This window comes from Bufo bufo, chromosome 3 (assembly GCF_905171765.1).
Source record: "Bufo bufo chromosome 3, aBufBuf1.1, whole genome shotgun sequence".
NCBI classification, from domain to species: Eukaryota; Metazoa; Chordata; class Amphibia; order Anura; family Bufonidae; genus Bufo; species Bufo bufo.
The window spans coordinates 360,714,123-360,729,992 of NC_053391.1; the positions used below are offsets into that span (position 1 = coordinate 360,714,123).

General features: G+C 41.3%; 1 protein-coding gene across 1 annotated transcript in view; it reads left to right on the plus strand.

Annotated features, from left to right (window-relative positions):
• CSMD2 (CUB and Sushi multiple domains 2) overlaps nt 1-15,870 on the plus strand; it is a 1,002,961-nt gene that overhangs the window by 932,200 nt on the left and 54,891 nt on the right. Inside the window, exons 45-49 of the mRNA XM_040422265.1 lie at nt 550-630; nt 2,921-3,034; nt 3,746-3,934; nt 5,463-5,609; nt 8,886-9,074. Of these exons, the coding sequence (XP_040278199.1) occupies nt 550-630; nt 2,921-3,034; nt 3,746-3,934; nt 5,463-5,609; nt 8,886-9,074 (720 nt within the window). The remainder of the gene's footprint in view (nt 1-549; nt 631-2,920; nt 3,035-3,745; nt 3,935-5,462; nt 5,610-8,885; nt 9,075-15,870) is intronic.

The following is a 15,870-nucleotide window of genomic DNA, read 5'->3' on the forward strand; positions in this document are numbered from 1 at the left end:
CATGTAGAAATGCAACCCATCTTTATCAATTCAGTCATGACCTATTTTATGTATTTCATACATAATTGGTTGAATAGGGCCCACCAGTAAAAATGATTCTGGGTGCCCACTCTAAAGCTACAAGCAAATATTACTGCTCACACAGCGGCAGCAGCAAGACCACCACAATGATTATAGGGGCCCTTGCAGTGACTTTGAGAAGTTGGGTCTCTGCGGGTAGAGGATACTGGCTGGCCTGTCATCGCAGACTCCTGATGCATCTATAATAATAAACTGGGTATTTTACTAAATAATCTATCCAGTTTTCTTATATGAAAATAGGCTGGTTGAGAAGCGGTATGCTGATCTATTTGTATTGCAGTCTACTGTGTCATGTGCTACTTGTGCAGAGGGTGGGGGACTAGGTACCCACCAGGAGACTGACCTATTTTCCTGTGGGCCAGTCCGAGTCTGTCTGGGTGTCAGCACAGCCTACATATAGTGCAGTCACATAGCTATATAATCATATTACATCATATTACATATAACAAGAATTTATTCTTGTAATAGGATACCGACTTCGGAAATGTAAACCACCGACGACGGTACCAAATGGAGAGGTTCTATCTGGTAGTGAGGAATTTCTAATGGGTATGTATTCATGGTAATTACTCAAAAGCATTCTGCGTTGAAAAGTTATGAGTTTCCAGTTGCTATAGTTTGGAATAATTGTAACCAGTAATATAGAAAACCACAATAACTAGGTGACATTTAAAAGGATTTTCAGATTTTTTTGAATGGAAAAAGGAATCTATCTGAATACTAAATGTGAAATATAAATTTGATATTTAGTGCCCGAGCCCTCTCTCGTCCAGCACTGTGCTCTAGCCTTTTTTCCCCTGGCTGCAGCAATGTCATGCCTGTATGCCATATGCCTGTATGACCAGTGCAGCTAATCACCGGCCCCAGCAGTCTTGAGCCATATACCACTAAGGCTGGTGATTGACTGCAGAGGTCACATGCAGTATACGGCATGGCATTGCTGCAGCCTGGAGCGGTTGCGCAAGACTGGAGGGGGCTTGGAATGGTAGCATTTTTAAGTAAAGAAATTCCTTTACACAAACAAAAATACATGCATAAAACACTAGCTGCTAGTACTACATAATCTGACATAAATCTATCATAGCACTGCCTCTGTTTGTAATGGTTCTCTCTGCTCTCCCCCTCCCTTCTCTCAGTGTTTGATAGCAGCACAAAAATCTCAGTGTAAAGGCTTGGAAGTTAACCTTTTCCAGACCGCCGATTTACGTCGTCGGCCGGCATTAAAAAATGGTGCACGCTGATGTGTGTAGCGGGCACCATGGCCGCTGGGTATCTGGTGTTTTAAAGACCAGACACCCTTAAATAATGAACTGTTAACCCTTCAGATACCATGGTTATCCAGGTGTGCTTCAGCGTTCCCCAGCGGTCATTGGTAGCTGGAACATGTATGCAGCAGCCCCTATCATCCAGTGTAATGGTACCAGAACATGGTACCAGAACCTTCCTTAAAGCAATAAAATTGAGGGATCCACAACAGGTATGACTATAATCCCATGTGGATCCCTCCATAAGGTCCAGGATACCTCCCTACTATGAACCTAAAGGTATTTTGCATTTAAAATTAAAACCAGATGGCCAAACATAGTGGATGAATCAAACATAGCCGCTGGATAATTTCAGCAACACTGTCCCTAACACATGAGCAATTGCCACATCTCTACCTAGTCTCAGCTCACAGTACAATGGCGGAGACTGGCTTGGATGAGGCATTTTTTTAGGGCTGTGACATCACAGGGGATGGCTACCTGCAAATTGGCTGGCTGCACGGCATTATGGGTGATCTCGCGTTCCCAGGCTTCTTACTTTCACTTTGTAACACGTGCAGCGGGCATTTTAGGAAAACCATATTCGTTACCACAAACTGCGAGGAAATTCGGCTTCATTGTAAATTAAAGTTTTCCTAAACTTCGGACTGAATTCTCCTTTGCATGCTTCCCTTTACACAACACAACTTTTCATGCATCACCTTAAGAAGAATTAGAATACTTAACGCAAAATTTAGCTTAAAGAGCCAAAACAAAGTGTGACAATATCACTGTAATTTAACACATCTAGAATATGTGTCACGCTTCAGTTTGGGAGGGAAACACCACACCGAGCATAGGAGGGAAGGAGGAAACAGAGAATCAGCCCTGGGAACTAGGGGAGGAAAATGGACACCTCCTAGTGAAAACCCTAACCAAAATCCTGACTGACTACCAGTATGAACAGACCCCAAAGGTAGGTGAGTTCATACGCAGGAATACCTAGCATCCTATCTAGCCCTATAGGACCCTGGTACTAATGGCAGGGACGAGACTACCTGTTTCTCCAAAAGGAAGGACAAACAGGAGTCTACTTCAGACTAATAGAAACAATAGGGAAATGCAACACACATAACCCAAACAAAATACAAAAGGGAAAGGAAATACTTAACTTTAAAAAGGCTATGGAAGCACCATGAACTCAACTGAGATCCAACCACAAACAATCCACAGGCAAGGTTGCTATAACCTGCACAGAATAGTGGGAGAAGCAACTATAAATAAGGAAGGTTAAATGACCACATAAGCAACACCTGGAGGCAAGGGGTGTGGCCATTGCCAAAAACAACACAGACACCTATTTATCCACAAGTAAAACCTGTCAGATCAAACCACGTGTTGCCAATCTCACAGATCTCATGCCGCTCACTGTCGCCGGGACGTCCGTATGTCTCGGTACGTCCGTGACAATATGTCTAAAATTGAGGTAAAGTATATCAGATTCATGACTAATGTTAATTACTATGTCCTGTGCTATATCATCACAAAATATTTCCTAAATTTTAGATAGCATCATCATTTTCCTAATCCTCTAGGTGACATTGTACGTTATAAATGTCTCCCGGGATTCACATTGATGGGGCCAGAGATTTTGATATGTCGACTTGGAACTCGCTTGCAATTTGAAGATTTTCCCCCAACTTGTGAAGGTAAGATCATATACAATTGGTTATGCATGTTTCAGTGATACATAGGATTCAGCCATTTTACCTTTTGTTCCACTATCATGCCTATTGTCCAAACCATAGCCACAATCAACTTCACATACAATGTTTAGCCCTCCTGAAGATTTGCAATTATGATTTTGACTTTCAAAAGTAGACAGTCACCTGTGAGTCTATGCACTTTGAGTTGACTGTCACTAACTATCCAAATTAGCTGAAAACTGTAGAATCATAGTCATTATCAAAGTATGTATAGCCAGGCTAAGATCTAAAGCTCACCAGTTTGCCATCTGGCAAGCTGAGTTGCTATATTGTAAGACACACGATAATCAACTGTAACATACCACTTCCAACAATAGTGTACTTTGCATGGCCAGTGTCTGTATCTGGTAAACCTGGAAGATGCCCGATTTATAATGGTTCCATAGCAATCTGGGTAAACCTGCTTTATGTATGTCATTTCCATAATTCGGTCTATTAGATAAGGAGTCCACCGTGACTGCCACCCATGGGCCCGCATTTGCTGCGGGCTGGCCTAGGTTCTTACTCATACATATTGTCAGTGTGATTTTTTATTTTTTTTTCTTGAAGGGTAGGTTATTCTTTGTGATAGGTAATTAAGTAACATTAGGTTTCTGTAGGGTAACTTTACTGTGCTGTTCATGCAGATGTTCTTATTTGTTTTTTTAACCACAGTACTTTGTCCAACCAATGAGATCCTAACCGATTCCACTGGAGTGATCCTCAGCCAGAGTTATCCCGGCACTTACCCTCAGTTCCAGACATGTTCTTGGCTTATTAAAGTTGAAGCTGGCTACAATGTGACACTGACTGTGGAATATTTTCTGAGTGAAAAGCAGTATGATGAATTTGACATTTTTGATGGTGAGCTATCTCAAAATCTCTAAAATCAAGTTTAATGTAAGGTATTTATACAGACAAAAGTGAGTTATGAAATTGTGGATACAAAGAAGCTGTACTGTGTAAGGGGTGAAAACACTGTTTTTGCAGACCCATTGAAGTGAATGGTACCGCATACGGTCCGCAAAAAAAACACGGAACAGAAGCAGAAAGAAAATATGTTTGTGTGCATAAGCCCTAAGTCAGTGAGGTCAATGAACAGAGCTGTATATGCATTTTTGTGAAAAGGGGCACTTTTTGTGGCATTTTTCTTGCTGTATGTTTTGATTTTCTGGCAATTTAGCTTTTTTATAAGACAAAAGCATATGTTACAGATGTCATGAATAGATAAAAAAAAATGCAAAAATGCTTTAAAAAAAACTGTAAATTCATAAAATTTATGGAGTTTTTACAAGCTAAAGAGTGGATGTTGAAAAAAAATAAACTATGTCTAGGAGATTTTATTTTGCCCTGTGTTGATTGTGGGTCTTGCTGAGTTAGGCATAAAGTTTCAAAAGAAAATTAAACCCTCAATAAGCCCTGAAGCCCTGAAAGTAGGAAAATAAAATAAAGAATGTTCTCAAGAAGCGGTTGTCAGTATCACATAGCGTAAAAGATTTGCATATTCAAAGATGAATAAATCAGACTTGTGCCATTTTTGTCGGTTATGAATAGTATATAAAATAGTTTTCTTACACTTTCTTAAATAGAACACACTTTCAAAAAGGGATGTCTCCAACTTTGCATTTGCATCTAGGTTTTCAGAGATAGAGTGAATGAATTGACTAAAATGTTGCAGACTAAAAATATTGCATGCTACTAATACACATAAGAGAAATATTAATAATAAGGCAATAAGCTATAATTTTAAATATAAATTATACAAAATGATTTTTTTTTTAATGGGTTGTTTAAGTCAAATAAAATGGGCTAAAATGGGCTGTAAATGGGCAAAATTTACAAAGGAAACCATACTTGCCACTTCCAGCGCTGCAGTTCAGTCCTGCACTGCTTATGTCATCATGCAGGGAATCATTATTATCCTCAGTGTACCAGACATTACTGCTGAGGCCAGTATTTGGCTGGAGTGGTCATGTGGTATGCACAGAACATCACCACTGCAGCCAGGAAAACAAACAGCGGCAGGGAAGACCAGAGCACAGCGCAGGAAGTGCCAGGCATCCCATAGTGGTGACTAGAGAGTACACCTCGCAAGCACAGCCATCCATTCACCCCTATGGGACTTCTGGAAATAGTCATCTCTGGCCAATGTCAGAACTCCCATAGTGGTGAACAGAATTTGGCCATGCATGCATGGCTGCTCTCCCTTTACTTCAGCTGGCCCGTTCTAAAGATAGGATCGGGTCCCAGAGGAGAGACCCATACATATTTGACATTGATTTTCCATCAGTGTCTGAGATGGGAATACCCCTTCAAGGAGTCACAGGAAATATCCATAAACATTTGAGTTGTCTCTTCTATGAACGCTTTCTGATAAAGCTTCTCCTTCTAGGACCCTCTGGTCAGAGCACATTACTTACCTCTCTGAGTGGGAACTATTCAGCACCCATGACCTTCAGAAGTACAGGAAACAAGGTCCTACTGCGCTGGATGTCTGACCATGCATATAGCAGGAAAGGCTTTAAGATACGCTATTCAGGTAAGAATGACATAATAATTCATAATGACTAATGGATTAAGAGACACTTTGGGGGAGATTTATCATCTCCCTTGCACCTGAAAAGTGGCATTAAATAGTCACCAACAATCTCTAGTTTTTACGCTGTCATCACCACTTTCCTCAAAGGTGGCATTAGCAAGGGTGGGAAGGGGGTATGGTCAGCCTCCCAGACAAATTTATCTTCATTTACGCCAGTTTTCTGGTGTAAATGAAGCCAGAAATCTACGTCAGATTTCTGTTTAGGCACACGGACTGCAGGAAGATGCGCCTAATTTATGATTAGGCCTGCACCTTATCGTAAATTAGACGCATCCTCCAGCAGCGCAGAAAGCGCTGGTCTTGATAAATCTCCATCTTTACCTAGATTGTGCTGCCAGTTTTTTAGGGAACAGTTATATAGGGAACAGTTATATAACAGTTACATAAATATGAGGAAGTAGATATACTGTACATGCTGTACAAAAGTAATTGATAATATGACAAATAATGTTGTGAGGTTCTATACTTCTTAGTCAAATCCAATTTAAAATAATCCAAATGGCAATATCTGTCCATCATAATGGAACCATTCTCGTGCATGCTTGGCCAGTCATTCTGTCTCAAGGCCCTTTATTTAGTGTCATTGTAGCCTTCAATATGTGTATCACTAGTCTTTATATTTTTCAGCTTTAAAGGGATTCTGTCATGAGATTTGAGCCCTATAAGCTAAACATATGGCCAGGTCCGTACTAATAACATGAATCCTAAACTGCCCTTATTAAACCTGCTTGTGGCTCTATTAGCCCAAAAAACTGGTTTTTATAAGCTGTCACTCACCTACCTAAGGTGCCCAAGGGGTTTTACGTTACGTTAACCCAGGGTGCCCGCCCGCACCCCTCGCCGCCTGATGCGCATGCGCACTTCGCTCAACAAAGCCGCTGCCAGGAGTCCGCGGCGCATCAGGCTGAGCCTAGTGCGCAGGCGCCGGATCTAGCAGAGGGATGGGAGGATTGCGGAGGCGGGGCTGAGGTGAGGAAGGCGGCGTTGGGCACCAGACGGCAAGGGGTGCGGGCGGGCACCCTGGGTTAACATAAAACCCCTTGGGCACCTTAGGTAGGTGAGTGACAGCTTATAAAAACCAGTTTTTTGGGCTAATAGAGCCACAAGCAGGTTTAATAAGGGCAGTTTAGGATTCATGTTATTAGTACGGACCTGGCCATATGTTTAGCTTATAGGGCTCAAATCTCATGACAGAATCCCTTTAAATCCATATCTTTATCAGTGTAGAGACTGTGTATGGATTAAAATCTCCATCCACGTAAGGATTTCCATTCTGATCAGAATAGTGGTTCATACGTCTTCAGATCCTTTCACTTTTTTCACATTTTGTTATGTTGAGGCCAAAGACAAAGTGAAAACAGAATGTTCAAAATCTTTGCTAATTGATTAAAAGTTAAAAACTTAAATATTGCATTGACATAAGTATTCAGATCCTTTACCTAGTACTTAGTTGAAGTGCTTTTGGCAGCGTTTACGGCCTCCATTCTTCTTGGGTACGATGCCACAAGGTTTGCAGATCCTCTCAAGCTCAGTCAGATTGGATGGTGAGCGTCAGTGGAGAGCCATTTTCAGGTCAGGTCTCTAGCTGACATTCCCAGAGTTGTCCCTATGCAATGCCTGTGTTGTCTTAGCTGTGTGTTTAGGGTCATTGCCTTGTTGAAAGGTAAACCTTCCACCCAGTCTGAGGTACAGAGCAGGCTTTAATTAAGAATATCTCTTTACTTTCCTCTATTCAGCTTTCCCATAACTCTGACCAGTCTCGCTGTTTTAGCCGCTGAAAAATACCCCAACAACATGATGCTGCTACCATCATGCTTAACTGTAGGGATGGTATTGGGCAGCATCTTGTTTCCTCCAAACATGATGCTTAGAATTAATGGCAATAAGTTCAATCTTGGTTTTATCATACCAGAGAATCTTGTTTCTCACAGTCTGAGAGTCCTTTATGTGCTTTTTTGCAAACTCATGTATCTTTTACTGAGCCACTCTGCCATAAAGCCCAGATTTGTCCTGCAGTGATGGTTTACCTTCTGGAAGTTTCTCCCATCTGCACACAGAGGGCCAGATTTATCATTAGCTCAAGTCAAAATAATGGAGTGAAAAAGTCGCAATTTTTTATTTTTTTTTATTTTACCACAAGGTCACAAGAACATAACAAATGTGAAAAAAATGAAAGGGTCTGAAGAATTTTTTAATGCACTATATATGAATCCAAACATAATCTTTATAACATAACTATACATGGTAGACATCAAAAGGGGGTGGCCACTCTGAACACACATGATTCTTTGTGCTGTTGGTAAAATCACAAAGGAAGAATGCATTAGAATCTTACAATAGTGCAGCTTAAAGGGGTTATCCAATGTCTAGAACATGCCCCCCAATGCCCGGGCCCCTCATATAGATAATACTTACCCCGCTCCCCGGCACCCACATCGCTCCTGATCCCCACACGGCCGCTGCAGCAGCCAAAGCAGGCGCAATGGCGACGAGCCTCCCTAGCATCACCCATGGTGGCAGCCGTGCAGGGATCAGGAGCGACGCGGGTGGCGGGAAGCGAGGTAAGTATAATCTATATGAGGGGCCCAGGCATTGGGGGGAATGTGTTAGACTTTGGATAAAGTAATAATCATATTTCAGTGTGGAATTAAAATAGAAAATAATATTTTACAGGTGCTTTTTAAATAGAATGACCAGACAAAAAATGTAAGAAAACGGAAAAGGACTGATAGTTTCTGAATGTAAGAGTTTAGTCCATTATCAATTAAATAATATGAATAAAAAATAAAGAAAACAAAATAAATAAAAAAGCAACAGGTTCACATTATATTTAAATCATAAACTATAACAGTTTACATATTTCTAATCCACATCACAGGGGCCTTTATACATGTCTTTTGTATGGTCTAAAGGTGCTTTTCTGTTGTCCTGTAAATTAAAGCTAATTTTGAACTTTTTGTTATTTAACACTTTATTATTTTCAATTTAATTTGGAGGATGATGGAGGCAGACATTAGAATGATTGCGCTTTAATGTACTACACCACATTCCACATTGGATCATTACTGCTGCTGATATAGGCACCAACAGTAGTGGTATCCTTTTCACTGCTAGCAGAATTCAATGGTCTCTTAAAGGCAAGCTATTGCATCACCAATGAAAGATAATCATTCAACCTCTTGCTTTACCATGTATACTTTGTTTTTTATGTGTTAGCTGCATACTGCAGTCTACCTCGTCCTCCTCTCCACGGCTCTGTACTGGGTCCTGTCATAAATCCCCCTGGAGGAGTTGTGCGGTACTCTTGCAATCCTGGCTATCGGCTCATTGGTATTAACTCGGCTACATGTCTACGTCGCCCTCAAGGCTATTATGACTGGAACTCTGAGGTGCCACTATGTCAGGGTAAGTCTATGTGAACAATCCCATGGTGCTTTACATAGCAGCTCACGCTCAGATCCATAACACTGTATTTGTAATTAGATGCAATGCAGTCACACCAGCCATCTTAATGGCCTTATTTGAGCCTCTGCTACACAAATACAGAATCATTAATGAAAAAAAGCTATACGGATTCAGGATATACTGTAGATATAATGGCATTTATACATTGACAGTTGCAGTCATAGAAAATTCTAAATGTGTGTGATAATGGTGCTTTTGCATGTGGCTTTCTTAATTTCTTATGGGTCTTTTCAGGAAAAAGGGGCTAATAGGGTTACTCTCACATACCATCCAAGAAGTTTTCAAACAGCAGCGCCAAATTCACAGCTTTGATTTTTTTGTCGGTAAATGAGAACCACAAAACCTACTGCCCAATGGCAGGTGGCTGCCAAAGTCATCCACTGTCACCCATGTGAGACCTACATTGGCATTTACACAGTGTATTACCTTAAATGGAAAGGATACCCCAAACCAAATTATAAAAATGTAGCTGGAGACTGGACACAAGTCTAATCTATGTGACTTGTCATGTGTTCAACTAAAGCTGGCCATAAACCTGAGATAACTTCTAGCCAACCACTTGTTCGGCCAACAACTGTCTCTCCAGATCCTCCCATACCGTCATCTCCCCAAAATGATTGTGCAGTTGAAATCCAACATATCTCCCCGACATCTGCTGTTAGGTGAGAGTCGAGGGACCATAGACATTAGAAATTCAGCTAAATCCAAATAAATTATCAGGTTCGGCCAACATAGATCTAATGTGTATGGCTAGATTCACTTTCTACCACAAAAACACTTGTGATAAGAGAGGACAGTCATTTTCTTTGAATCAGGGAAAAATATGATGACATTGGCTATTCCTTTAAACTGAACTATGCCCTATGCAAACTTTTTGCAACTAAGGCTAGGCTCACATGTCCATGCGATAAATTCAGTAATTTGTTCTGGCAGATGAGCAGATTACCGGAAATGCTGTATCCAGTATAGCCAGACACCGTTGGGAACTGCCAGATCTCCTTTCACTTTAATGAGATCTGGCAGGTTTCCATTATAAATGCCGGCTTTCTGCTGGAAAAATGCCACTGTTTGACAGTTTGCAGCATTTTTTTTTGTGGGGGGGCGGCAGAAAGTCAGCATTTATGACAGAAATCCACTGGATCCTATATTAGTGAATAGGTATCCGGCGGTGCAAGGTGGTGCCTGGCTATGAACGGATACGGTAATTCTGGTAGTCTGCTCCCATACTACCAGATTTACTGAACACAGATATAGACATAGCCTAAACCTTTAATTTCTGTTAAATTACAGCCTTTTATGTTGCCTTATAGACTTGAAATCCCATTTCAGCTGTGCAATTTTCTTCTTATCAAGTTTCATGCCCTGCTCTATTGATTAATATGTAATGGCATTCTCAATATGGTCGAACTTATTTCTAATTTAAATTAATTACACATTATGAGCCATAACATAATTATGTTGGTAGGTAACAAAATGTCAAATAATTGTCAAGTTTGCTGCTTACTACGTTTTTTTCAAGGTAGATTTTGTATAACACTCTGTCGCTTGCATTGGAATTCTGCACATTTTGCAGTCTAGACTGAGATCTCCCTCAGCTTCCCTTCCAGCCAGCCTGACACTGTCATAATTATCATTTCAACTGGAGGCATGAGGTGTCCCCCTTCTCCTGTCCAGCCACTAAATTACCTGCCACCATGAGATGCCTGGCTTCTTGTTACCAGGCTAGGCCTGGAGGAGCTGCCAAACTTTGAAACCATAATTGAGTGTTGGCCTCTTTGAGCTCTGTGTGCACTTAATTCACCTTTTCTTACATAGTTAATTTTCTGAAAATCAGGCAGGCATTTCAATTGAATTTTGAAGCTAAAGGCTGTAAAATGCATAGAACTATATAAAAGTCTCTCCACTTGGCTATTCTTTTGTTCCATATTTGTCACTTCTTGAATAGGTTCTAAATAAAATTAATATTAAATATATTTAGAGAAATGTTGAGTTATTGCTTCTCTTATTAGGGTAGGTTGTCCCTGATTTCAAGAACTATTTTATTGTGATGTTGGTCCTGGTACCATATGCAATACCAGTTAAAGGGAACCTGTTCATCAACTATATGCTGACCTCACTGAGGGCAGCATAAATTAGTGACAGAAATGCTGATTTCAGCGGTGTGTCAATCATGAGCTAAAAGTAAATGGTTGCCGAGAACCAGCATAGAGACATACAGTAGAAACATAGAATGTGTCGGCAGATAAGAACCATTTGGCCCATCTAGTCTGCCCAATATTGTGAATACTATGAATAGCCCCTGGCCCTATCTTATATGAAGGATGGCCGTATGCCTATCCCATGCATGCTTAAACTTCTTCACTGTATTTGCAGCTACCACTTCTGCAGGAAGGCTATTCCATGCATCCACTACTCTCTCAGTAAAGTAATACTTCCTGATATTACTTTTAAACCTTTGCCCCACTAATTTAAAACCATGTCCTCTTGTAGCAGTTTTTCTTCTTTTAAATATTCTCTCCTCTTTTACCTTGTTGATTCCCTTTATGTATTTAAAAGTTTCTATCATATCCCCTAGAGCTTTCATTTGGTGGTATTTCATTGCTGCTGACATTTTTACTTTTTTTGTTATTAATCGAAATTTACCGAAATTTTTGCAAAAAAATTAAATTTTTCACTTTCAGTTGTAAAATTTTTCAAAAAAAACGACATCCATATATAAATTTTTCTCTAAACTTATTGTTCTTCATGTCTTTGATAAAAAAAAATGTTTGGGTAAAAAAAAAATGGTTTGGGTAAAAGTTATAGCGTTTACAAACTGTGGTACAAAAATGTGAATTTCCGCTTTTTGAAGCAGCTCTGACTTTCTGAGCACCTGTCATGTTTCCTGAGGTTCTACAATGCCCACACAGTACAAACACCCCACAAATGACCCCATTTTGGAAAGTAGACACCCTAAGGTATTCGCTGATAGGCATAGTGAGTTCATAGAACTTTTTATTTTTTGTCACAAGTTAGCGGAAAATGATGATTTTTTTATTTTTATTTTTTCCTTACAAAGTCTCATATTCCAGTAACTTGTGACAAAAAATAAAAACTTCCATGAACTCACTATGCCCATCACGAAATACCTTGGGGTGTCTTCTTTGCAAAATGGGGTCACTTGTGGGGTAGTTATACTGCCCTGGCATTCTAGGGGCCCTAATGTGTGGTAAGTAGTTTGAAATCAAAATGTGTAAAAAATGACCTGTGAGATCCTAAAGGTGCTCTTTGGAATGTGGGCCCCTTTGCCCACCTAGGCTGCAAAAAAGTGTCACACATCTGGTATCGCCGTACTCAGGACAAGTTGGGCAATGTGTTTTGTCATTTTACATATACCTATGCTGGGTGAGAGAAATATCTCGGTCAAATGCCAACTTTGTATAAAAAAATGGGAAAAGTTGTCTTTTGCCGAGATATTTATCTCACCCAGCATGGGTATATGTAAAATGACACCCCAAAACACATTGTCCAACTTCTCCTGAGTACGGCGATACCAGATGTGTGACACTTTTTTGCAGCCTAGGTGCGCAAAGGCGCCCACATTCCAAAGAGCACCTTTCGGATTTCACAGGCCATTTTTTACACATTTTGATTTCAAACTACTTACCACACATTAGGGCCCCTAGAATGCCTGGGCAGTATAACTACCCCATAAGTGACCCCATTTTGGAAAGAAGACACCCCAAGGTATTTCGTGATGGGCATAGTGAGTTCATGGAAGTTTTTATTTTTTGTCACAAGTTAGTGGAATATGAGACTTTGTAAGAAAAAAAATAAAAAGAAAAAAATCATCATTTTCCGCTAACTTGTGACAAAAAATAAAATATTCTAGGAACTCGCCATGCCCCTCACGGAATACCTTGGGGTGTCTTCTTTCCAAAATAGGGTCACTTGTGGGGTAGTTATACTGCCCTGGCATTTTAGGGGCCCTAATGCGTGAGAAGTAGTTTGAAATCAAAATCTGTAAAAAATGGCCTGTGAAATCCGAAAGGTGCTCTTTAGAATGTGAGCCCCTTTGCCCACCTAGGCTGCAAAAAAGTGTCACACATCTGGTATCGCCGTACTCAGAAGAAGTAGGGCAATGTGTTTTGGGGAGTCTTTTTACATATACCCATGCTGGGTGAGAGAAATATCTCGGCAAAAGACAACTTTTCCCATTTTTTTATACAAAGTTGGCATTTGACCAAAATATTTATCTCACACAGCATGGGTATATGTAAAATGACACCCCAAAACACATTGCCTAACTTCTCCTGAGTACGGCGATACCAGATGTGTGACACTTTTTTGCAGCCTAGATGCGCAAAGGGGCCCAAATTCCTTTTATGAGGGCATTTTTAGACATTTGGATCCCAGACTTCTTCTCACGCTTTAGGGCCCCTAAAATGCCAGGGCAGTATAAATACCCCACATGTGACCCCATTTTGGAAAGAAGACACCCCAAGGTATTCAATGAGGGGCATGGCGAGTTCATAGAAAAAAAAAAATTTTGCCACAAGTTAGCGGAAATTGATTTTTTTTTGTTTTTTCTCACAAAGTCTCCCTTTCCGCTAACTTGGGACATAAATTTCAATCTTTCATGGACTCAATATGCCCCTTAGCGAATACCTTGGGGTGTCTACTTTCCGAAATGGGGTCACATGTGGGGTATTTATACTGCCCTGGCATTTTAGGGGCCCTAAAGCGTAAGAAGAAGTCTGGAATATAAATGTCTAAAAAATTTTACGCATTTGGATTCCGTGAGGGGTATGGTGAATTCATGTGAGATTTTATTTTTTGCCACAAGTTAGTGGAATATGAGACTTTGTAAGAAAAATAAAAAATAAAAAATTCCGCTAACTTGGGCCAAAAAAATGTCTGAATGGAGCCTTACAGGGGGATGATCAATGACAGGGGGGTGATCAGGGAGTGTATATGGGGTTATAACCCCCCTGTCATTGATCACCCCCCTGTAAGGCTCCATTCAGACGTCTGTATGTGTTTTGCGGATCCGCGGTGTCCGTGTTTTGCAGATCCACGGATCCGCAAAACACATACGGACATCTGAATGGAGCCTTTCAGGGGGGTGATCAATGACAGGGGGGTGATCAATGACAGGGGGTGATCAGGGAGTCTATATGGGGTGATCACCCCCTGTCATTGATCACCCCCCTGTAAGGCAACATTCAGATGTCCGTATGTGTTTTGCGGATCCGATCCATGTATCCGTGGATCTGTAAAAAACACATACGGACGTCTGAATGGAGCCTTACAGGGGGGTAATCAATGACAGGGGGGTGATCAATGACAGGGGGTGATCAGGGAGTCTATATGGGTTGATCACCCCCCTGTCATTGATCACCCCCCTGTAACGCTCCATTCAGACGTCCGTATGTTTTTTACAGATCCACGGATACATGGATCGGATCCACAAAACACATACGGACGTCTGAATGGAGCCTTACAGGGGGGTGATCAATGACAGGGGGGTGATCAATGATAGGGGGGTGATCAGGGAGTCTATATGGGGTGATCACCCCCCTGTCATTGATTACCCCCCTGTAAGGCTCCATTCAGACGTCCGTATGTGTTTTGCGGATCCGATCCATGTATCCGTGGATCCGTAAAAAACATATGGACGTCTGAATGGAGCCTTACAGGGGGGTGATCAATGACAGGGGGGTGATCAATGACAGGGGGGTGATCAGGGAGTCTATATGGGGTGATCAGGGGTTAATAAGGGGTTAAATAAGTGACAGGGGGGGTGTAGTGTAGTAGTGTTTGGTGCTACTTATTACTGAGCTGCCTGTGTCCTCTGGTGGTCGATCCAAGCAAAAGGGACCACCAGAGGACCAGGTTGCAGGTATATTAGACGCTGTTATCAAAACAGCGTCTAATATACCTGTTAGGGGTTAAAAAAAATCGCATCTCCAGCCTGCAGCGAACGATCGCCGCTGGCAGGCTTCAGATCCACTCGCTTACCTTCCAATCCTGTGAACGCGCGCGCCTGTGTGCGCGCGTTCACAGGAAATCTCGCGTCTCGCGAGATGACGCACGGATGCGTCCAGGAGGAATGAATCGACCGCCTCCAGGACGCATCCGTGCGTTAGGCGGTCGGGAGGTGGCTAATCTTTCCTGTTAAGTTTTATCCTGCAATCCATGTACTAGTTAAGTAGCTCTTCTCTGAACTCTCTCCAAAGTATCAATATCCTTCTGGAGATATGCTCCCCAGTACTGAGCACAATACTCCAAATGAGGTCTCACTAGTGCGCTGTAGAGCGGCATGAGCACCTCCCTCTTTCTACTGGTAATGCCTCTCCCTATACACCCAAGCATTCTGCTAGCATTTCCCGCTGCTCTATTACATTGTCTGCCTACCTTTAAGTCTTCTGAAATAATGACCCCTAAATACCTTTCCTCAGATACTGAGGTTAGGACTGTATCACTGATTTTATATTCTGCTCTTGAGATTTTACGCCCCAGGTGCATTATCTTGCACTTATCAACATTAAATTTTAGTTGCCAGATTTTTGACCATTACTCTAGTTTTCCTAAATCCTTTTCCATTTGGTGTATCCCTCCAGGAACATCAACCCTGTTACAAATCTTTGTGTCATCAGCAAAAAGACACACCTTACCATCGAGGCCTTCTGCAATTTCGCTGATAAAGATATTAAACAATATGGGTCCCAGAACAGATCCCTGAGGTACCCCACTG